This window comes from Cydia strobilella, chromosome 16 (assembly GCF_947568885.1).
Source record: "Cydia strobilella chromosome 16, ilCydStro3.1, whole genome shotgun sequence".
NCBI classification, from domain to species: Eukaryota; Metazoa; Arthropoda; class Insecta; order Lepidoptera; family Tortricidae; genus Cydia; species Cydia strobilella.
The window spans coordinates 12,771,012-12,795,939 of NC_086056.1; the positions used below are offsets into that span (position 1 = coordinate 12,771,012).

Here is a 24,928-nt window from a genome sequence, read left to right on the forward strand (position 1 = left end):
TATTGTATAACTCTATATTTAAACTAATTATAACAGTTTTCTAACAGTCAGACTAGCAGGTCTACGCAGTTCGTAACATTTTAGCTTCTCTCTTTTCTTGGAGTTGTTTCTTCTGTTCCTCTACAGCTAGCTTTCTTTCTGCCAAAAATTCTCCATATTCCTGAAATTTGGAAATATGTAAAATGTTAATTACTAGCATGGACAATGGGATCCTGAGATGCATAAAGTAGTGCAAATTATTGTAGTAAACTCAACAGCTGTAATAAGATTTGACGACTGGTCTGGCCTAGTGAGTAGTGACCCTGCCTGTGAAGCCGATGGTCCTGGGTTCGAATCCCGGTAAGGGCATTTATTTGTGTGATGAGCACAGATATTTGTTTCTGAGTTATGGGTGTTTTCTATGTATTTAAGTATTAGTGTATATTATATATATCATTGTCTGAGTACCCACAACACAAGCCTTCTTGAGCTTACTGTGGAGATTAGTCAATTTGTTTAAGAATGTCCTATAATATTTATTATTATAAATTATAAGGACTTACTTCTGATAATCTTTTTCAGAAGTAAGTCCTTATAGTTTCCTAAGTTACATAGTGGTCAAGTCTGGCTAATTATTAGATGCAGCTATGTGGTGGAGCAAGATTCCAATTATTCTTGCTCCCTCAAACAAATAACTGCATCCCATAGATTGCACAATTGCTGCTTCGGGGATCTCAGAAACAGCTCTAACGATTTCGATTTAATTTGCTATATTTTGGGGGCGAAAAACCGATCTAGCTTGGTCTGATCTCTAGTAAAACGCGCATTATTGAGTTTTTATATGTTTTCCGAGCAAAGCTCGGTCTCCCAGGTACTTAAAATATAATGTGCCATCTCAAACTGTAACCACGCACGTCTGTGGACGTCTTTGGCGGTCAAAGGGTTGATCGTGATTTTAATGCTTTGCCATCAGTGACAATGGAAATGTAAACTTTAATTAGTAGATTTTGGTTCAATTAAGATTTTTAAAACAAAATTTACCTTAGCGTCTAAATCTCTAACTATTTGAATCCCACAAGTCCTGGCCGTGGCAATGAGCATTGTGCAGATCTCCTTCAGCGGTCTCCACTCCAGAGGGGGATCTTGCTGCTTTATTTTAGCTATTTCATACAAATGCTTGAATGTGATCTTTCCACTTATCTCCTTTCCTGAAATAGTATAGATAAAATATTTTAGAACAATCATTTAAAAATGCAATAAATTTTGATTACACATCTCAAACGCCATAGAAACTGATACAGACAAATTACATGTGTGTAACATATAATTGTATGGTTAAAAAAAACAGGTGGTCATATCACAAACCAACAACAAACCACTGTGTGGTTTGGCAGAAGAAAATATGTATTTAGTTGTAAGTAAGATCTTTGAATAAACGTTTTTTTTTTTTTTTTTTTAACTTAAAGACCAGACCTTTGGGTAGTGGAATTCAAAATATTGCAAGAGTGTGCAGTAGGTGGTGTAGACACTGGTAAGAGGGCATTTCACAAAAAAAGCCCTCTACATAAAAACATGAAAGAAATATCCATGCTCAGTAGGTATTCTCACCAATAAGGTAAAACATTTATACACGTTGATTTTTGTTCACATTATTTTAAGACCCAAACTGGATAGAGTAAATAGGACTCTCATCTTGATACCCTGGGTTTGGGGGTGCGGGAATGTTCTTAATTAGGGCTGCAATGCTTGGGTAATATACGTAAAGGCAGCCATCATCACAATGTAATACTAGCAAACCTAAAAAACTTACCAGATTCCATGGCACCCCTGTTGATCCCAGCTGCTTGCTTAAGAAAATAACTTGCTGGTGGTTGATGAATCGTCAGCTGGTATGATCGATCAGGATTCACTTTCACTCTAGTCGGCAACGGTATTCCTTGCTTAATATTTGCAGTCTTCTCATTGAAGTCTTTGCAAAACGCAGCTATGTTAATGTTTCGCTGAAATATAGGTTATAATTTTTAGATACCAGATTATAATCTTAATTTAGGAGAAAGACAATTAATTATGCATACCTGTCCAAGCATAGGCCCTAAAGGTGGACCAGCAGCAGCCATTCCAGCAGGAATATTGGTTCTTAGTTTAGAAGAATGATCAATCTTATCAGCAACTTTCTTCATAGACTTAAGTCTTGCTACTGATTTAGACATGGTTAGAAGAGAAAAACAACTCTACTTAACACAAATTATAACCAGGAGTAGCAATTATTTTAATAAAGATAGAATAAATAAATAAAGTTCATTAATTTCATAACATAACCTAGAATGGCGAGCTAATATGTCAAAAATTTTAGGAGAGCTGTTTGAGGTACCGCAATAAACGCCAAAGCTTGTCAATTTTTGGACTGTTTCCCTCAAACCCACTCAAACCTTGGTTTAGATTTACAAATTTAAAAAAGTTTGAACTGTCACTTCAGTTTTGTCATCACTTCATTCACCATTCATTCTTTTTTTCTCGTAAATGTTTATAAGGGATTTAAATGTTTAAAAGGTGTTATAATTGAAAATAATTATATTTATAATGAAATAGTCTTTCATATTTCTTGTGATTTAAGTAACTGCACCCATTAGCAATCATGCGTTCTAGTTGAAAAGAAGTGTTGATAAAAACGCAATATGTGGTCGTTTTTCTCGCGAGATCCTACAAAGGATTTTCCTTATGAAGTGGGTGATCCAGTGCGTGGTTTAGAAGATAAGACAGTATGGTCTTTGCACAAGGGAAAGAAGAGGGGTACACAAGACGAAGTATCGATATTCCTTTTCGACGTTCAAAAGAATTCGGAAACGATGTTCGACGTAGCAAAGGCCTCACTCAAGAAACTTAAGACTATGAGACACCCTAGCCTTTTACATTATTTAGATAGCTGTGAAACTGAGAAATTTTTATATGTAGCTACAGAATATGTAGAGCCTTTAGCTACCCAATTAGATGATATGAAACTTGAAGGCCAACAAAAAGACCTGTTCTTAGCTTGGGGAATTTTCCAAATTACTGTAAGTACTGCCACTTATACATAGAGCTCGGTTTTAGTTCTAGGAAGTAGTTGGTTTCATGTACCACAAATATCAATTGCTACTTGCAATGATTGATTTCACTTGTAAATTAATATAAATGCAAAGGTCCTATGACTTAACAATATTAAAAAAACTTAAACTTGTTTGTCCATGTCCATAACTTTTTTTCTTTTACAGAGAGCACTATCATTTTTCAATAATGATGGTAACATGAGACACAACAATGTATGCTTATACTCTGTCTTTGTCACGCAAGCCGGGGAATGGAAGCTTGGAGGCTTCGAGTTCCTCACTTCACACGGACAGGACACTTCAAACCCTATTCCTATTAAAATTCTACCGGCACTTGAAATATATGATCCTCCAGAGAAAAAGGACCCAGCCAAACTGAAGGCAGTTACAAAATGGTAATATTGATATTAGTTAAGGTTACACTCTAAGATACATGAATTGGTGTTGGAAAATATCACTTGTACATTTTCAATTCAATTTCATTCAGTAGAAATGTGACGTTTTCATTTAAACAATACCACATTGTCGCTTACCATAAGGACAAAATTGGATTGTATCTCTATATGAATAACGTGTCAGAGCGTCCTTATGGCAAGCAACAATGTGGTACCTTTTGATTGAAAACAACACAAATAAATAAAGCAATAAGTCATGAAATGTATCAATTAGACAGTTTTTAGATAAAATATTATTTTTCTGCTTCATATACTCATTTATGTTTCATGATAAAATTTTGTTTATTTATTTACATTAACCCATATGCCCATTGTATTTTTTTTGACTCACTGGCAAAAACTCCTCCTACTCATTAAAATTAATAATCAGTAGGAAAAAGAGCTCATAAACTTAAGAAGTTTCAACCAAAAACGAATTCTAGACCTACCTATATGGGTTAACATACATTTAAAAAATTATATTAGCAAATTTATTTAGTACCTACACCAATTCTTAGTTACCAAGCGGACCCCAGGCTCCCATGAGCAGTGGCAAAATGCCGGGACAACGCGAGGAACATGATATTAGCAAATTTATTTAGAGGCCTTACTTTCAAATGACCACCAAATATTTTGTAAGAAACTCCAAATTATGCTTTATCTACAGTTCAACAGACATGTGGGGCCTCGGCTGTCTTATTTGGGAGGCCTTTAACGGCCCTCTCAAAACCCAACCAGCCCTCAAGACTCTGGACTACATTCCGAAGCAGCTGTGCACTCTGTATTGCGAGCTAGTCAGTGCCAACCCTACATCTCGGCCCAACCCTGCTGACATTATTACGAGGTATAGTATTTATTAGAGATGCACCGGATATTCGGTTACTATCCGGTATCCGACCTATCTTAATATCCGGCCGGATACCGGATAGTGACCTACTGCTTGATTTTGGAGTAAACAAATTGGATTTAAGAAACCGTCAGGGTCATAATTGTACTTGTTTATTATTTTAAAACAATTTAAACATTCCACTTACTTGCACGCGCACTCATTTCGAACCTATAAAATGAGTCGGCGCGAATGTTCACTACGAAACAGGTCAAAACCTCCACAATGCGCACCTGAAAAACCGGAATGTAGTTAGTAATGTAGTATAGTTCATCATCATCATCATCATCCGGTGTCCGGCCAACCCGTTGCATCTCTAGTATTTATAGGGTTTGCTAGCTATAGTTTGTCAAAGTACTGTCTCATTTCAAACATAGAAAGAGAGAATCATATTTTCTTTGTCTTACACTAGTACTAGCACCCAAAAGAAAAGTATGAGCTTAGTTTTTTTTTTGTTCTTATTTACTGACAATTTGGTTTGGCCAACTATAACAGTGAACCTTAGTGCCAGTGCTGGCAGAATATGCTGTTCTGTGCCAAAAAATAATAATAATAAAAAGTTATGATTTTAAAAGCCTTTGTCCTACCACTACCGAACTGAGTGTATAATCTGACAAGCTAAAAAGTTATGATTATGCTTAAGTATGTTTTCTAGTGAAAACTGTAATACAAACAAAATTATAAAATAACAAAAAAATGCAATACAATAAAATACTTGAGAAACTAATACTTTTTTTTTATTCACTTCTCAGGTGTAGAAAAATGGGTGGCTACTTCAAAAACGATCTTATAGACACTATGCTGTTTCTAGAAGAGATGCAAATCAAGGATAAGATCGAGAAAGGTCGGTTCTTCTCCACGCTTAGCTCATACTTGGACAACTTTCCGGAAGCTGTGTGTGTCCACAAGATACTGCCGCAGTTGTTGACAGCGTTCCAATATGGGGACGCGGGGTCGGCAGTGTTGGCGCCCATGTTCAAGGTATGTTTATAAAATGGTATTGATTATAGTAAAGGCTTTGCTTTAATGTTACTACTACTGTTTCTTAAATTATCCAACTCTTCTACTATTATTATTCATATTGGTTCATAAATTGGTGCTTTGCAGTTTAACAGCCTGTTCAAATATTGGAGTTCATTGATTATGATTGGCGTCTGAATGAACACTTAGGCCCACTTGCACCATTCAACTAACCCGGGTTAACCGCTTAAACCTGGAGTTACCATGGTTGCCAGTACAATTTAACACTAGATTAACGATTTAACCGCGTGGCGCGTGCAAGTGGACCTTAGAGTATGTATTAGACATTTAAATTGATGTTCAACCAATATGGCGAATCAATGTAGAATGCATACTATGTAGTATGAATACATACTGAAAAATTAAAATGTACTCTGAACTAAGGTGACTTTTTGTTCTCCAGAGATGGTATCTAAATCAAAATGCTGAGAAAATGTAAATACCGATATTTTAAAAGATTTAAATCTCTTGAGAGAAGATTAGAGTGCTAATGAAATTGAAACTATAAAAGATTAGAAAATAATTTTATCACTTATAAAAATGTTTATGAGCGTTTCATAAGGTTGGAAATGATCAGGATGTGCGACTTTCAAGAGGAAAATTATGATAGAAAGGTTTAAAGGGTCAATTCTACATAAATAATTCGGTTGAATGGTTAAATTTGTGTGCCAAGTCAGTAAATGAGGGATTCATATTAATTTTAATTTAATTTTCAGCTAGGTAAACTGCTAGACGAGGAATCGTACCAAAAGCAGATCGTGCCGTGCGTAGTAAAATTGTTTGCGTCAAACGATCGCACCACGCGGTCGCGGCTGCTGCAGCAATTAGACCAATTCATCATGCATCTGCAGAACTCCACGGTGAGTGCACATTTAATTAAGGTTGTTGTCTTTTTGATAAGTGAACTAAATTATATGTTGACTTGTGTTCTTGGTTTACTTTTATTTTGTAAAGATAAGAGGAAAATACTTTAATTGAATATTAATAAGTTTTGGCCTACCTTTTTAAATTGCCAATGCGTTTTGGGATCGAAATGACAAATTCACTTCAAGGAAATTCTAATTATTTATATATCCTAATATCTTTTCCACCTGAAAGTACTGTGAAAATATGATTGAAAACAAGGTGCAAAAAACACTATAAAATGACCTTTTACACTTAAAATCTTACTAAAAGTGATCATATTAAGCGGGTTCTATTCCTTACCTGGTTTCATTACAGTCCAAAAATCTGGAATATATCCTGAACAATCAACAAAATCTTACTTTTCCACAGGTAAACGACCAAATTTTCCCACAAGTGGTACACGGGTTCCTAGACACTAACCCCGTTATACGCGAACAGACGGTCAAGTCAATAGTGCACCTGGCGTCGAAGCTCAACTACAATAACCTCAATGTTGAGGTGCTGAGGCACTTCGCGAGGCTGCAGTCTAAAGATGACCAGGGCGGCATAAGGTATGAGTAGCTAGGAATCTAGACAACAACCCTGATATACGCGAACAGACGGTCAAGTCCATAGTGCATCTGGCGTCGAAGCTCAACTACAATAACCTCAACGTTGAAGTGCTGAGGCATTTCGCCAGGCTGCAGTCTAATGATGACCAGGGCTGCATAAGGTATGAGTAGCTAGGAATCTAGACACCTGATATACGCGAACAGACGGTCAAGTCCATAGTTCATCTGGCATCAAAACTCAAATACAACAACCTCAACATTGAGGTGCTGAGGCATTTCGTGATACTGCAGTCTAAAGATGACCAGTTGGGTATAAGGTATGAGTAGTTAGGAATCGAGAAATATATTTAATAAAACCTTACAGATATTTGCTTGAACGCTTGAAACTTACTAGACATTCGCATGCATATGCATAGCACTAATAATCATTATTTGCTCTATGGATGGGCGACAACCAAGGTGTTCACAAATATCTGACCACTGTCTCTATTATCAAGACGTAAGTGTATGCCTTGATAATTATGAGCGCCTTAGCACAGATTATATAATAGTTCTTACAAACAGATACTTATCTCTCAAAGAAAACGCAAATACGTCGTTTTGATACCTACACAAAAATACAATGGAGTGACCTTCAACGCGCCGCTGTCTGCACCGCGCGCACCGACACAACGCTAGGGTTGCCTACGCTTCTCTCAAACTCTACTTACTTATCTACTTACTTTTCCTCATCTATCGAAAGAGGAAAAAACTATGATTTTTTATTTGTTTTGAAAACATTATTTTGGCAAAGCGCGCAGTAACGTGCTTGCGTGAGCGCGTGTGGCAACCAACTAGCTGGCTTTTGTACCGCCGGCGGGACGAGATTCGTAGGCATAATTGCGAGCTCACGCTGCAATGTATCTAATGGCGACTGTAATATTGGACAAAAAAAATATTTGACGGAAATTTACAGTTTATTACAACGGCATATATTTTTAGGACAAACACCACAGTGTGCCTAGGCAAGGTGGCGGCGCACTTGCACCCCCAGATCCGGCAGAAAGTCCTCGTGTCGGCGTTCGTGCGAGCCACCCGGGATGCCTTCCCGCCCGCGCGGCAAGCCGGAGTGCTAGCGCTGGCAGCTACACAGCAGTACTTCCTGTTGGCTGAGGTGGCTAACAGAGTTCTGCCGGCGTTGTGTCCTTTGACTAACGATCCGGAGAAACAGGTAAGAAATGATCCAAATCGATACAGATTATTCCGCTTTATAGGGAGTGTGCTTTATATGTTGGGGGCAGCACAGAAGCCCCTGTTCATTCGCGCGAAGCATAATATCATGTTTTTATTTTTAGATTTTAGCCACTAGATGGCAGACCGTATTACGCGCAGTAGAGCGTGCGTCATCTGTAGGGGGCAGCACCTCCTTCTTCTTCCTCGCGTTATTGGCGTCCAAAAGTTTAAAGATATAAGATAAGGTTGACGATCTCTGATGACATAGTTTTCATTTCAAAGCGAATGTTGTCATCGTTCATTAAAATATGTTCAATTTATTTGACCTTTAATGTAATGGAGTCGCATCGTAACTGGAGTGTTGAGACAAAAAGTTCGTTAACCTGTGTTAACCTCTTAAGGCCCAGTGTGCATTACAATGTACACTCTGTTTTAATCTAATTCGAACCTTTTAGAAACTACATAAAGTAGCATTTCTTTTGTTTCATTGTTTTCTAAAACAAATAAAAGTCACCCTAATCTACTATCCAATATCTACGAGTACTATGCTTGATTGTCAATTTTTTTGCATTTTATATTTGTAGATACTTTCCGAGTTGAGTAAGAATTATTATATTATATTATTATTATATACGAATGCACAGGCAGCTTAAAATAGCTGATACGTGCATATCAATGTCCTGCACTTGTGTTCGGTCCATTCGTAAAATGTTTGTCGAGTCTGTTTTTAAAGGAGTTAACTGAAGGCGCACTGATTACGGATTCGGGCAAACTGTTCCACACTTTCACTACACGGTTAGACAGGAAGTGTCGTCTTGGGTTGCTACTACTCTGCGTCCGTGCCAGCTTCAGAGAATGTCCTCTCAGTCTGTCATTCATATTCCGAGTGAAAATGTCACTCATTATACATTTTCTTATTCATGTTCTTCATATTTTACAAACTTTTATGTAGCTTGCAATGTTACAAGCTAATTTAGATCCACTTTCCATTATTCGATTGTGCTGTAACTTCACATACGTATGTAAGTTGGGTGACAATGCCATTACATATGGTACAATCAAGTTGATCTGATGACGGACACAGGAGGTGGCCATAGGAACTCTGTGATAAAACAACGAAGCCTAATCGTGTTTGGCTTTGTTTGAATTGTCTCGACGAGTACAGTCAGCGATAAAAGCTTGTGTCTAAAATGAATTTTTTGACTAAAAACTTCGCCATGTATTTTCAAACGTCAACTTTTGACAATCAAAGTTACCTTCTAATTTATGGAGCCGTACAGCGCCATCTCGTTTAGCTGTCAAATTAAAAGCACTAAATTCTGTCTGTCTTATTCTTTCCACATCTTGCACAATCAATAGGTCTTTGATTATACCTATACTTCCAGGTTCGCGACGCAGCATTCAGGACTATCAAGGGCTTCCTCGGCAAGTTAGAGAAGGTTTCAGAAGATCCAAGTCTGAAGGAAGGAATGGGTATGTATCAAATAGCACTCACAGTACTCACACAATATTTTGTCTAAAATTTGCTGTTCAAAAACTTTGAGGTATTATTCTTATAACTAGCTTCTGCCCGCGACTTGTCTGTCAATATCTGTTATTTGCAGAGGCGGACGTCCACACAGCCACCCCATCTCTCAGCAACGCAGCAGCAACCTGGGCGGGCTGGGCAGTGACCGCCGTCACGGCCAAGTTCTACCGCTCGCACTCCGACACGGCGCGCGCGCAGCACCCCAAGTCCGTGCTGTCCAAGCCGGGCTCACTAGGTAAGGCGGTCTTCACAACCCCTCTGGGGCCCGTTTATCAAAAGCTTGTAGCTTGTAAACTTGTAATACAAGTGGAAGTCCCTTTCTAACAAAAGCTGTCAAAAAACGACTTCCACTTGTATTACAAGCTACAAGCTTTTGATAAACAGGCCCCTGGTGTTCGTCTGCTTGTTTGCCTCCTATATCATAAAAATGTAGGGAGAAATATGTCCGCTGTACTTACCCACCTATCACAGTCCGTTATAAATATGTTTTCTTTTTCAGAGCAACCATCATCCTCAAGCATGTCAACTACAACTTCGTCAGTTACATCGATGACGTCACTGGAACACAGCGAGTCCGCGTCCGACTACGACCCCGAGCACTGGGACATGGCGGCTTGGGGCGAGATCGACTCCAGCGCGGGTACGTGACGTACACACATACACATACACAAAACAGTGTTTTACAGTGTCTCAAACTACCCAATAAAAGGTTTCGAAAGCTATCGCGTAAGCCCTAATTTTTTTTTATTGACTGACTTATTGATCATCAAAATAGAACTAGTACTTCCACTAAACCTAGAGAGATGAAATTTGGTTTGGGGTTTAGCGCACTGATAAAGGGAAAATTAGCAAACTTGGATAAGTAATATCTGGAATACCTGAAGAAGTCTTATTGAAACCCAAAAAAAGTTCACTCTTTTGTTTTTGCTTCTTTCGTATCGTACGAAGGCACGAAATTATCCTTTGTGGGCAGGCCGACACGCTCTTGGCCGGTTTTTTATTCACATAACCGAATGTGCGATTTTAATATCGTTTCGTAAACGAAGTGAAAATAAATAGACCGTTCATTTATTAATTTAATTCCTATTAAACTATATGTTGTATACATATATGCAAAACTACTTAAAACAAATTAAACACTAAATACTAAAACTAATCTTAATTAAAATACATCTAAAAAAGGCCCCCGTGGCATCGTGCCAAAGAAGCTGGCAGCATTCCCTCGCTGGATGGCAATACTTATACACTGCGAGAGAAAGCTGCCAGCTCTCTTGTCTCCAGTAGTGTCTTATGAGCTTTTTGCTCAGTTCTTTAAAAAGAACATGTGAGCTTAAATTGAACCCACTTGCCACAAAGTGGTATTGGGGGCCGAGACTCCGGTCCGGTATTTGGCAAACTTTTTGTTTTCTATTATATTACGTATTATATTATTCATATTTGTTATATTACGTATACATATACAATTTTCCTAATTATCATTAAAAAATGTCTGCTGCGTATCACACCCATCCGCCAATGACCTGAAACATAAAATTAAAATTGTTAAGTTTTTCTGCGACATGTTCCTCTTCCTCCTTAATTAACACGCTAATTAATATTAAAGTAAAGCAACTATAGCCAACAAATGTCGACGTTATAGGGAGTGAATCGTTATATCGAGTGACGTTATATAGAGTTTACACTGTATATTCAAAACTACTTAAAAGAAATTAAATAATAAAGCTAATATTAATTAAAATACATCTAAAAAAGGGGGGCCTTTTTCTCGTGCCAAAGACGTAGGCAGCATTCCCTCGCTGGATGGCAATACTTATGCGCTGTGAGAGAAAGCTGCCAGCTCTCTAGTCTCCAGTAGGGTCGATGAGCTTTTTGCTCAGTTCTTTAAAAAGAATATGTGAGCTATCCAACCAGTGTGACTCGTACAGCACTCATAGACAATAGGGAATATTACGCGAAACTCCACAATCTGAGGGTCTATCGCGAAACAAGAAAATCGAAATTTCGTTATCTAGCATATCTGTCACTTTTGCATATTCGAGCGATAAAGAGGCAGATACTGAAATTTCGGATTCGCGTTTCGCGGTAGGTCCTCTGGAAACAAACCGCCTTGATGCATCAATGTCATATTTTACTATCTCTGAAAACTTGTCAAAAAACTGTTAAGTTAAAGGCACAGTATGTATAAGTTACTCTATGGTATACTAAGCGGGCTAGTGCTGCGCTCTGGTGGCAGAACATTGCAGTAATAGCCCCTATTGCTTACTCTCTCACTTACAAACTACTCTTTTATATAGGCACAGGAGCGAGCGCCAAGTCTCCGACGAGCAGCGGCAGCGCGGCGGCCGCGGCGCCGCTCACCGCGCTGTGCGAAGACGACTGGGACAACGGCGAGTGGGGCACGCTGCAGGAACAACCCGTAAGAATAAGCCTCGTTACACCCAACAAGACCGTTCAGCTAAACATAAGAGGTTGGCCATACAGGCTGAGATAACAAGCGGATCGTGACGCGTGTGTGATGCGTGCAGAGGAATAGACGCACTTCGCTCGTCCGCATTACGCTCTCGAGCGTTTAACTAGTTAACTACCTACTGAGCGTCGTGCGGCGCGGACGCAGCCCCTTGCGTTTTAGGAAGATCGCACACGGCGAGTTATTGCAGCGATACACTATCTATGTGGGCGTTTTCTAAAACAAATATTAAAAACCTGATTCTTTCAAATCTGGACATTCTTGGGCTCATTCTACTCAGAATCGACAGCATTCTCCATCCTGCCATTAAAAAATGATGTCCCAAAATGTCCATTCCATAAAATGAAAAACTTTTTCATTTGTATGTGCGTGACGTAGTGGAATGTACAATTTTTATACAAATTTTTGGGACTTTTTATAATCAGGATTGAATATGTTAGTGATTCTGAGTTGAAAGAACCCAAAAACACCAGGATCTGTGAAAATCAGGTTTTCAATATTTATTTTAGAAAACGCCCATATAAATAAAAATATAAATAAATAAATAAATTATTTATTTTCAGATAGCTGAGATCCATAAATTGTTAGTTACAAAACACTTATAAAACTACCTATTACATAAAAATACTTATTTCCTAGGTCATACGACATGAAGGTCGGTATATCGACGGAGGATATCCAAATCCCACCTTTCTGGATGCTATTTGAGCTCCCCCTTATCCGCAGCACCACAGACGCCGTCTTCTTCTTTACTATGGCATAAAAGTTCTCTACGCTAGCGTCGGCAAACATCCCAGAGGCGCTGCAGAATCGAATATAGCTAGCTACTATCGCAATTCAGCATCGCTACAGTCGCGATACAGCCGCGACAGTCGCGCGTTTGTATCGCTATTGCATTGCTTCTGTCGCGCGTTGCAAATGCGACAAGGGGCCACATGCGAAAAAGTCGCCATGTGCCTCTCTTAGCGCGCGATGAGTGGCGCGACTGATACGATATTGTCACTTGGGGTTTTTTATTATTGTTAACAATTTCGGCATATTACCGATATTCCTATTACACATTGTATTGTTTTATTTTTCAGTCTGCAGAGGCCGAACTGGTGAGCCCCTCGGAAACGTGGAACAACTCCGCGTGGACGGAACCTGCCGTCAACCACGCTAACGCTACATACGTGCGCCCAGCGCTGCAACACAAGGTACTAACGATCCCTACTTACTATTAAACCTCTGAACCGATTTAGATGAAGTTAGTTATGTAGATAGTTTGAGGCCTGGAGAAGGACATAGAATAAATTCTAAATCCCACGTAGAAGAAGTCGCGAGCACAAGCTGATATATGATAAAGTTTCAATAAATAATGAATACAGATATAACACGCTGGGATATAACATAACAGAAATTGTGGCTATAAAGGAATTTTTATGACCCGTTTCGACAAAAACGAAGGTGACTACAAATAACATATACTAATCTATGGGTGACTTGACTGACTAGGTATATCTTTAAAACTAGAAATAACTAACTTCTACATCAAATAATGCCACCCTTCCCTATTCTAAGAAGCTTCGTACCGTTTAAATCTTGCTTTATTATGGTTCCGTACCCTCAGGGTATAAACGGGACCCTATTGCTAAGACTCCACTGTCTGTCTGTCCGTCTGTCACCAGGCTGTATCTCATGAACCGTGATAGCTAGACAGTTAAAATTTTCACAGATGATGTATTTCTGTTGCCGCTATAACAACGAATACTAAAAACAGACGAAAATAAATATTTAAGTGGGGCTCCCAACGTGATTTTTTTGCCGTTTTTTGCGTAATGATACGGAACCCTTCGTGCGCGAATCCGAGTCGCTTTTGTCCGGTTTTTGTAAATGAGCTGCCTTTTTCTACTACCAAGGTGGCCGTGCAAGAGTATAAATGAACAATTTGCAGGAGCACCGGCTGGCGGCGCCGCAGAACAGCAACGACTCGCTCGGCGGCTGGGAGGACGGGGAGTTCGAGCCCATCGAGGAGGACGCTGACGGTGAGCATCACCGTCTATATGTTCCCAATTACGCTCACAGCACGCTCACTTAACCCTTTTCTAGTCATAGTCCGATTTATCGACCACATACACGCCAATACAATTTCAACTTTAGCATTCCGATTTAAGGATCAGATTAGTAGCACTTTCGGGAAATGTGACTTGTCTTCAAATGAATCATTAAAGCTGATTGAATTGGAATATATTTGGATTTTTTGAGAAAAAATTGTAGATCGGTGCGGCCTGGAAAAGGGTTAAGCATACACACGCTTAATTATGGTTGTGATTGACTTTTTAATTATTAAAATTAGGTATTCAATCATACCCCAACAACTACTACGTAACTGGCCTTTGGAAAACCATATTTAGTTGCAATAAGGTTCACAATGGTCAAGTTAACATTGTGTCTTGTATTTTTAGTAATATCCCCCGTTTATTATAGAAAACAACGCCTCAAAAATGGACGAGATACGACGAAAGCGTGAAGAGCGCAAACTACAGCGACAGAGAGAGATGGAAGCACGGCGCAGCGCGAGAGGGCAGGGGCCCATGAAACTCGCCGCCAAGCTCGCGGCGCCGCCGCCGCCATTCTGAATACAACTATTATAGTACTGTGCAACGTAAGTGAAATATTGTACGAGAGACTTTATATCCACGTCAGCCGCAGGCTGGAGTGAATTAAAGACTCGAGTAACAATATTCTCACCCCCGGAGTTACACACAATGTTTTTCATCACACTTGCGAAGAAAAAACTAAATTTGAAGCGATATCATTTTTAAATACGGTGACATTTCAAACGTTCGTCCACCATTTTGGAATTTTTTGCAGTTTAGGCATCGAAGGCACAGACCCATCGGCATTCAGCCACAATTGAAAATGATGCCTTAATTGAAGTAAAGGAGAAAGATGCCCACAATTTGCAAATTTCGGTGTTCGCGATAGGTTCTCAGATCATATACGGACGTACGTTCTCGTACTCTTCTTCTTTCAGGTGTTCAGAGCAACACTTTTCAAATTTTAAGAAATATACGACGAAACTTTTGATGGCCCCCGGCCTTATGTTATATGACATGGCGTGTATGTGGCACTTTCGCCAAACAAAAATGTGTTTTATGCTAACGAGATAAAGGTGATTGTTGGTAAGTTTCTATCCTGATTTTACCAGACATTCTAGAGCAGGAGTTCTCAACCTTCCTAACCTTAGGGGGTCTTTTTTCTCACTCATTCGTTGAGGGTTGAGAAATACTGTTCTAAAATGTTACTATGATCATTATTGTAGATAATATTGTATTATGATTATTTATTGTTATTCAAATTATTAATATTTTTTGTTTAACTCAAATTTTAATTATTGTATAAGTACTAAAATGTATGTATTTATAACAAATCACTGCAGCGAATGAAGCGAAAATGTCAAAACGTTGATCAGTAGCTCTGAAAGTTTGGGAACAAGTGTTATAACTGATGCTGAGCGTTCCAGTGAGACTAGAAGCCAATAAGGCGTTTTAATTAAATAGGTATAAAGTGTTCTATCCAGACAAAAACGTACTACTTTGTCGGTCAATAAGCGATTTGTATGTAATGTCTTAGTGCCTTATTGATAACCGACAAAGTGGTAAAGTGGATGGCGACTTTTGTCTGAAAACGGTACCATTTTCAATTCGTATGTTAAGGTTATCTTTGCAACCTACGACTTACAGGTTTTGGACCCGATGTGGTAATTTATTAAATTGTAATTGATATTTGTTAAGAATTGGAACTGTTATTAGATAGGTGAGAGAATTTAAGCCGGGTCACGTCTCTATTGACAGTTTGAGATTCTTAGGGTCGTGGAGATACTTGCCAAGAATCCATTTTCTAAGCCCAAAATTTTTCGAAATATGCACTTTTCCGAATTAGGAATATTTACTGAATGTATATAAAATACTTTTCCAAAACAGGTTGGTTTTGGAAAAGATTTTTTTTCCTCAAAATATGGATGTTTTAAAGTTAATTGAGTTTTATCTTCTTTGATTTTTATCCATCAAAATCATCAATCTAAAAATGTATATCATTATCACATGTATGTGTGGACCTATGTTGTCTTTTAAATAAACGGATTTATTATTATTTATTTATAAAAACTTATGTTATTTACGTTAGGATATATAAGCCTTAAGCCATTGCAATAGGGTTCACTACATACTTTCTTGGTGTATTTTTGACATAAGATGGGCGACACAACATCAACCCGTCTATCAATCATTCGACGATTAATTTCAAAATCGATTGTCTTTGATCGATGTTACGATCGACGATTAATTACTTAGGTCTTAGATACATTACAATATTACTCTTCTCATTGTTTTGGGGGGAAGGTGCATATTCTGAAAAAGCATTTCTTATTTAACTGTAAATACCTGGGTTTGGGAGTTTTGAATCCACAGGCCCTGAACGGTAGAACGCCGTCGCCATATTTTACTCTAGCATATAACTTCGCTTTGTACAGTCGGTTAGCTCGAGACGGGAGAGTGCAATCGGAATTTTGTACCTTAGAACCAGAGTGAATTGAAAACGTTATACTATCGAATTTATCGAATTTAAACTGTTGTGAGACATACTGATATTAAATCATTTTACGGTTTAGACTCACTTGTTTTAGTCACTCGCGCGACATGTTTCGGAGAGCCTAGGTCTCCTTTCTCAAGCACTAATAGTGAGTTCGTGCTGTGTGGCGCTACAAGTGTTAGGTGACCCAAACCCAAACACACCACTGTGCCCGCCTACAACGATAGCGCAAGACCTCCCCCAACCGGTTTTCTCGGACTCGGCGCGCGCGCAGCGAGCGACGCGGCGCGCGGCAGCGGCAGTACGCAACACACGGTCGTCGTGAACGCTGCTCGCACTATTAGTGCTTGAGAAAGGAGACCTAGGCTCTCCAAAACATGTCGCGCGAGTGACTAAAACAAGTGAGTCTAAACCGTAAAATGATTTAATACTTTATACTATACTATAGAATCGTCAAAATGCTATGTGTCGCTTTGTCACACTGACATACCATTATGAGATTGATCGTCACATAACGGCTTTCATAACGATTATCACTGGTCACTGCGACAAGGTACAAAGTGGTACAAAAAACAAATTCTTTGGCCGTATCAAGATTGAGAGATATAGCAAATTGACGCTTTTTCTTACTTTGATTGAGTAAGGACTGAGGGTTCATGCCTAGTTTAGTAGTACCAGTATATCGCGCGAAAAAAATGGCTCTTTCGGGCAATTAGGTACCTTGTCGGTTGCCAATAACGTCCATTTCTAATTATACTTTGATGCTGGTGATCGAGAGATTTGTAAAACTATTTAACGCTATAGCCCCCCCCCCCCCCCCCCCCCCCCCCTATGGTGAGCGTGCAATTGTAGGACGCAGCATCCCCTGTTTATTAGCGCGAAGTGTATTGACACTTGTAATTGGTCAAGTTTAAGTTTCCGAACAAGCCACAAGATGGCAGACCCTTCAATGCGTACGGTCCTTATAGTTCTTGTCATTCAACATACTTCACTCTGTGTCTCAGGTACAGATAGGTATACCCTATTTGCTCTTTAGAACTGAAATGTGTGGCATTTTTAACTCTATTTCTTAATCAATAAGTTCCATGGAACGAATAAGGGAAGCCAAGGAAATGAGGGTGTCAATTCGGTGTAAGTGCTTGTGTGTGTGTGTGTTACTATGGACATTCCGGGGCCGGTACTTAATATAGCTATCTCATTCTCAAATATTCGAGTAAAAGCTCTTTCTTTTGTTTTATTTAAAACAAATGAAGCAAGATTTTAAATTTGTCTTGTAGCATTTCTATTTGTATTACCATATATATTTTTTTCTTTTTTCATTTAGATAAATAGTAATGCGAACGCCTAAAAGGATGAGTACCGGTAGGTTGTTTTCCATTCAGAGACATGAAATGTATATTTAAATTGATGATTTGATTAATGGGATTCATTATGACTATTTGCTATACTTGCAATAAGAATGATCGTCTGTTTCGAGCAAGTTTCGCCATCTTGAATCCCACTATTTGAGTCACAACGTCATAATAAGTGATGTTCGATGGAACAGACTTGAGTCGGTCTATGAATTTTACTAGGATTTTACTTTATCATTACAAGCATTTTACAATCATGTTAATAGGAAATTTAGTGGAATATACTTTGTAATGAATCACATTTTTTGGTATTTGCTCATTGAAAGATCTAGTAATATTTTATCCTATCCGATACGCTTTAGACTCCGAAAAGATTGTATAGATTATTGTAAGAAAGCCTTGGAGAGGCAGAATTTATATGTTTAGTTTCTTTACGTGGATGCGCGGATTTTGGCAAGATCTTCTTCTTGACATAAGAGCATTTTCACTTAAAAGTGTACCATTTACTTTTTTCTTTCGTAAATCCATCAACTTTTGGGTTATTTCTACTCAGAATCACGAGGACTATCGATTTTTTTTAAATGAGACCAAAAAAAATTCAGTTTTGTAACGCATTTTCACATACATTTTGTATGGACCGTATAAAAACAGACACCTAAAATTTGTATGAAAAACTGGGGACACTTTTTTTCTTTGTCTCATTCAATAGTGCTCGTGACAGTCTAAATAACCCAAAAGTTGATCGTTTTACGAAAAAAAGTAAACAATACCATTTTTTCTGAAAACCCCCATAAATGTCTAGCGGTACTAACGTTCACACAGTCACCTCCTAAGGCCCAGTGTGCATTACAATGAACACTCCGTTTCAATCTAATTAGAACCTTTAATAAAACAAATGAAGTAGCATTTCTTTTGTTTTATGGCATCTCAAACAAACCATATTCATCCCATTTTACTATACAAGTTATACAACAAGGTTGAAATTAAAAATAGGAAAATTGTATATGGTGAGCCTTTCGAGGTAGAGTGCTGTAAGAACGAGATATTACTGCAACTACCGATCGATTTCGGGTGAGTTATATCGTCAAATTAATTGGAAAAAAAAACCGAGCGATGCTCAAACGATAGATCGATAAGTTCAAGTAGTAAACATGTCAAACAGAATGGCTTGCGCTCAATAAATAAGTCTTGCCGCTAACATGGAAGTATTAAACTTTATAAATGTATACTAAATCGATTTTTTATATTGTGAAAAAATAAGATCGACATTCTTGAGATGGTAGAATGCACCCATGTTGTTACATTTAAATATAGAGATATACAATTTTCTTCTTTATCGCAAGGTACGGGATTGTATAACTTTGTACCTTCGTCAATACATCAATTACGCAGCTAACTTTAAATATTTATTTAATATCCACAAGAACCAAATGTCCTTAAAGTAAATTCAGTGTGGAGTTGATATAAAACCATGACAGAATTTTAACGATTTCAGAGTATATTAACAATATGAATGTATGAGAAATATAACAGATTGTATATTCAAACTAAAATGGGATTTGAACTAAATATACCGGGAACTGTTATTGTGCGTATGTTGATAATTTTTTCCGATATTGAACTGATATCGAAGTCGTGTGGTAAATATTATTCTGTCTGCAACTGAAATTTACAATTCTGTAAATAAAAGTTTAAAATTTACAATGTTGGCCTTTTTTTCTAGTCTGCAAACAATGTTGTTTTTGTCCATTATTAGACATTGTCACAGATTTTTTTTTTTTTTTTTTTCATTTTATCTGCAATCGGCCGTTCTAGCCATAATCAGATGTTCTGTCTTTTTAAGGGTTTTGAGAGGTCTTCCATTAAATACTCTCTCTTGACTTTTATAAAATATAATTTATCTTCTAGTGCCTCTGGTCTAGCCGCAGTATTTGCCACCTTTTCAGCCTACTCGGATTGTCATTGATGTTAACCAAGTCCCTTGCAAGTTCGTTTGTATGTTTTTTTAGTCGTTCTTTGTACTTAACACAATATCTGTTAACCTCCTCTTTGATTGTTGGAATATTTAGGTATTCATGTATCTCTGTATTCTTTGCAAACCATGGTGCACATGTTACAGCCCTTAGGACATTATTCTGAAACCTTTGTAGAATCTCGAGGTTTGAGTTACTGGCCGTTCCCCAGAGTTCAATCCCGTATGTCCATATGGGTTTTATAATGCTTTTATACACTAGCATTTTATTAGATAGTGTCAGAGGTGATTGTCGGCCGATCAGCCAGTACAGGCGCTTGTAACGAAGGTCTGCTTCTTTTCTCTTTGTTTTAATATGGTTGGCCCATGTTAGTCTCCTATCCAGGTGAAGACCAAGGTATCTTACACAAGTTTCCTGGGGTAGCTGTTCTCCTCTCAGGTTCACGGCTGGACAGCTCTCTCTTCGTAGTGTGAATGTTATTTGTACTGATTTATTAACATTTGGCTTTATTCTCCACGTTTCAAGCCATTCTTCTATCTTGCGTAAATGAGTTTGTAATTTTTCAGCTGCTATGGTTGGGTTTACGTGGCTTGCAAGACAGGCTGTATCGTCTGCATATGTTGCTGTTACTACTTCTTCACTACATGGTAGGTCAGCCGTAAAAATTGAGTAAAGAACAGGACCAAGTACCGAACCTTGCGGGACAGAGGCTTTGATGTTGTACAACTGGGATACTTCATCGCCAAACTTGACCTGAAACTTTCTGTCTTGTAGGTAAGATCTTAAAACCATATAAAATGAGTTTGGTAATAACATTTTCAGTTTATGCAATAGTCCATCGTGCCAGACTCTATCAAATGCTTGCTGGATATCCAGAAACACAGCGGCACAGTATTCCTTTTGTTCCAATGATTGTTTTATCTTGTTTACCACACGATGTACTTGTTCTACTGTTGAATGTTGTTCTCGAAATCCAAACTGGTGGTTGGGTATGATAGCTTCTTTTTCTAGGATTGGCTTGAGTCTCCGCAGGAAAAGCTTTTCGAAGAGTTTTGACATTATTGGCAGAAGACTAATTGGTCTATAGGAACTTGGGTCTGTAGGCGTTTTTCCTGGTTTGGGTATCATACAGATTTGAGAAACTGTCCATAGTCTGGGATAATAATGTATTCGCATTATGGCATTAAAAAGCATAGTCACATAGACAATAGATTTTTTAGGTATGTGTTTCAAGACTTCTGCCGTTATTAAGTCGAAACCAGGTGCCTTCTTATTGCTTAGCATTTTTATTGCCTTTTGTAGTTCTCTTGGAGTAATAGCATGGATAGGCAGTGATAGTTGTTGATCGCTTTCCAGGTAAGCCTTCACCTCATGTTCGAAGTCTGTCATTGAGCTAGTATTGGGCATAAAAACTTTGCTAAGGTGTTGCGCGAAGAGTTCGGCTTTTTCTTTGGGACTTTTAACCCATGAACCCGACTGAGATTTCAGTGGCGGAACAGCTTGTTGAGGCCTTTTGAATTGTTTTGTAAGTTTCCACAAGGAGTACTCATCACACTTCTTCGCCGATAGTGACAAAAGTCACAGAATAAAATAATTTTGTTATAACAAAACCGAAGTTTGACAGCAATTCACGGACGAATTTATGGCACCTCAGAATATAGACCTGTACCGCTGGCTATATTTTGACCCCTAGGTTATAAAAATATTAAAGTCAATTCTGTTTTCGCTTATTAATACTTTGTTAAGATGTAAATCTTACATTTTGTTTTGTGTCATATATATAATTTGCTTTTCTAGTAATTTGTTATTTTGTGGTAATTATTTTTTATTTTGAATTATTTTGGAGAAAAAAATATTCGAGAGAAAACATGTAACTGTGTTGCATTTAGGATAGTGTTTTTAGTGTGAAAACATAGTTTGTGTCAATTACGTCCACTGCAATCTGATACTATGTCATAATATTCTAAATGACACAAAAAAAAATTAGAGTTAAAAAAATTACTTAGGTCGAATTTAATCGTTTAAATAGGTCCATTAAATGATTTTGTGTCTTATTAAGGCATAGCTTCATAAGATATTTGATGATTTTGTTGTAACAGGCTGTCACCGTTACAAAAGAATATTAAAGATATTAGAGTTTACATCTTATTAATTTGAAATGCGGGATAAATAAGATATATGAATTTGTGTCACTTGCATCCACTGCATAAACAAATATTACAAAAATATTATTTGCGTTCAAACGAAGCTAGCGGGCGGTCTGAATGGGCAACGGAGGCCGTGCAGGGTGGGGACGCGGCGTGACCTTGCCGTACGCAACGCATGCTTACTTCGCCTGTGCGCCAAATTTACGCAACTTATTCAAAGAAGTTATACTACTACAAGCAAGCAAAGAATGCGTCGAATTATCTTTTACCTATTTAAAACTTATAGATATTGTACAATGTCACCATTATGCAAAAGAACTGTAAGTACATGTTTGATTTGCGAGCGAGCTGGCAACATTGCGCAGGGAAAGCTTAAAAATATCGCGTTTACGTGAACGCCACATACATTTGTGACAGTGATAGGGAAAAGGTACCACTAAAGTAAAATTTGGTTATTAATACCGTGACTTTTTTTCATTCTTTGATAAAATTCTACTTTGATAAAAAAATAGCTATTTATGCAACAAGTGCGGAAATCAACTTTACGCACGTGTATCATACAATGTTTTACTATGCATTGTGCGAGTAAATAAAAAAACATATCATGGCAAATAAGTTTAATTATTAAAAGGAGTGTTTTAAATCGACACGAGTTGCGAATTACCTATTCGCACGTGTATCGTACGTTTTACAGTACATATGGCCCTTTAAACTTTCGACATATGCACGAAAAGTGCTCTTTTCCGCACTAGTGCGAGAAAGTAGCACCATATGTACTGTAAAAAAAAATTGAAAACAAAAAGCACTAGTGCGGAAAAGTAGTACTTTCCGCACGATATGGCTCCGTAGGAAACGCACTTTTCAAGCACATGCATTAAAAAAAATATATATAGGGCTGTATCTCCTAAACTATGCGTCGTAGCGCAAAAATAATAAAATTTTCGTTCCCCTTTATGTAACCCTAAAGTAATACATAAAAATACAATGAAAAAAAAAAGAAAAAAATCTTTATAGGGCTGTATCTCCTAAACCGTGCGTCGTAGTGCAAAAATAATCAAATTTTCGTTCCCCTTTATGGAACTCCAAAGTAATATACAAAAAACACAAAGAAAAAAAAACAAAAAAAAATCTTTATAGGGCTGCATCTCCTAAACCGTGCATCGTAGCGCAAAAATAATCAATTTTTCATTCCCCTTTAAGAAACACTTAATTAATACTAAAAGAAAAAAACAGGAAAAAATCTTTATAGAGCTATATCTCCTAAACCGTGCGTGGTAGCGCAAAAATAACCAAATTTTCGTTCCCCTTTACGGAACCTCAAAGTAATATACAAAAAACACAATGAAAAAAAAAACAAAAAAAAAATCTTTATAGGGCTGCATCTCCTAAACCGTGCATCGTAGCACAAAAATAATCAAATTTTCGTTCCCCTTTAAGAAACCCTTAATTAAAACTTAAAAAAAAACCAGGAAAAAAAACTTTATAGAGCTTAATATCTCCTAAACCGTGCGTGGTAGCGCAAAAACAATAAAATTTTCGGTACCTTTTTATGAAAGCCCAGTAATATACAAAAAATACAATGACAAAAAGAAAGAAAAAAAAAACAACAATAAAAACTTTAGGGATGTATCTCCTAAACCGTGCGTCGTAGCGCAAAAATAATCAACTTTTCGGTCCCCTTTATGTAACCATTAATTTATACAAAAAAAACACAAAAAAAAAAGTTTTTTTTTTATAGGGCTGGATCTCCTAAACCATGCGCCGTAGCGCAAAAATAATAAAATTTTCGTTCCCCTTTATGAAACCTCAAAGTAATATACAAAAAACACAATGAAAAAAACAAAAAAAAAACAATAAAAAACTTTATAGGGCTGTATCTCCTAAACCGTCGTAGCGCAAAAATAATCAAATTCTCGTTCCCCTTTATGAAACCCCAAAGTAATATACAAAAAACACAATGAAAAAAAAAACAAAAAAAACAATAAAAAAAACTTTATAGGGCTGTATCTCCTAAACCGTCGTAGCGCAAAAATAATCAAAGAAACCCCTTTAAGAAACCCCTAATTAATACTTAAAAAAAAACCAAAAAAAAAACCAGGAAAAATACTTTATAGAGCTATATCTCCTAAACCGTGCGTGGTAGCGCAAAAACGATAAAATTTTCGTTCCCCTTTATGCAACCCATAATTTATATTTAAAAAAACGCAAAAAAAAAACTTTATAGGGCTGTATCTCCTAAACCATGCGTCGTAGCGCAAAAATAATAAAATTTTCGTTCCCCTTTATGAAGCCCCAAAATAATATACAAAAACACAAGAAAAAAAATAAAATAATAATAACAAAAAACTATATAGGGCTGTATCTCCTAAACCGTACATCGTAGCGCAAAAATAATCAATATCCGTTCCCCTTTAAGAAGCCCCTAATTAAGATTTAAAAACGCAAAAAGAAAAAGAGGAAAAAAATCATTTTAGAGCTGTATCTCCTAAACCGTGCGTCGTAGCGCAAAAATAATAAAATTTTCGTTCCCTTTTATGAAACCCCAGTAATATACAAAAACACAATGACAAAAAAAGAAAAAAAAAAACAACAAAAAAAACTAGGGATGTATCTCCTAAACCGTGCATGGTAGCGAAAAATAATCAAATTTTCGTTCTCCTTAAGAAGCCCTTAATTAAGATTTAAAAACGTAAAAAAGAAAAAGAAAAAAATCTATATAGGGCTGTATCTCCTAAACCATGCGTCGTAGCGCAAAAATAATAAAATTTTCGTTCCCCTTTATGAAACCCCAAAGTAATATACAAAAAACACAATG

At 37.4% G+C, this 24,928-nt stretch overlaps 2 protein-coding genes across 2 annotated transcripts; one reads left to right on the plus strand and one right to left on the minus strand.

The window, feature by feature from the left end:
• Nucleotides 1-2,325, minus strand: LOC134748578 (large ribosomal subunit protein uL11m). Its single transcript, XM_063683370.1, has 4 exons — nucleotides 2,055-2,325; nucleotides 1,790-1,979; nucleotides 1,021-1,187; nucleotides 1-160 (listed from the first exon to the last, which is right to left on the minus strand). Exons 1-4 carry the CDS (start codon nucleotides 2,187-2,189, stop codon nucleotides 62-64), a joined length of 591 nt encoding a protein of 196 aa, XP_063539440.1. The 5' UTR covers nucleotides 2,190-2,325; the 3' UTR covers nucleotides 1-61.
• Nucleotides 2,326-2,447: 122 nt separating this feature from the next.
• LOC134748597 (N-terminal kinase-like protein) lies at nucleotides 2,448-19,697 on the plus strand. The gene is made up of 14 exons (XM_063683388.1): nucleotides 2,448-3,032; nucleotides 3,231-3,460; nucleotides 4,167-4,343; nucleotides 5,138-5,366; nucleotides 6,122-6,265; nucleotides 6,681-6,862; nucleotides 7,844-8,072; nucleotides 9,460-9,547; nucleotides 9,679-9,837; nucleotides 10,102-10,242; nucleotides 11,897-12,018; nucleotides 13,152-13,265; nucleotides 14,003-14,093; nucleotides 14,536-19,697. The coding sequence occupies exons 1-14, from the start codon at nucleotides 2,655-2,657 to the stop codon at nucleotides 14,685-14,687; spliced, it is 2,436 nt and encodes an 811-aa protein (XP_063539458.1). The 5' UTR covers nucleotides 2,448-2,654; the 3' UTR covers nucleotides 14,688-19,697.
• The last annotated feature ends 5,231 nt before the right edge of the window (nucleotides 19,698-24,928 follow it).

Excerpts from the sequence above, each read along its gene's own strand:
- LOC134748578 (XM_063683370.1), bottom strand. The coding sequence starts at position 2,189 with ATGTCTAAATCAGTAGCAAGACTTAAGTCTATGAAGAAAGTTGCTGAT. Across the intron at positions 1,980-2,054 it reads TAGGGCCTATGCTTGGACAG|CGAAACATTAACATAGCTGC; the intron begins GTATGCATAATT and ends CCTATATTTCAG. Across the intron at positions 161-1,020 it reads TTAGAGATTTAGACGCTAAG|GAATATGGAGAATTTTTGGC; the intron begins GTAAATTTTGTT and ends TCCAAATTTCAG.
- LOC134748597 (XM_063683388.1), top strand. The coding sequence starts at position 2,655 with ATGTGGTCGTTTTTCTCGCGAGATCCTACAAAGGATTTTCCTTATGAA. Across the intron at positions 6,266-6,680 it reads TGCATCTGCAGAACTCCACG|GTAAACGACCAAATTTTCCC; the intron begins GTGAGTGCACAT and ends ACTTTTCCACAG. Across the intron at positions 6,863-7,843 it reads GATGACCAGGGCGGCATAAG|GACAAACACCACAGTGTGCC; the intron begins GTATGAGTAGCT and ends ATATATTTTTAG.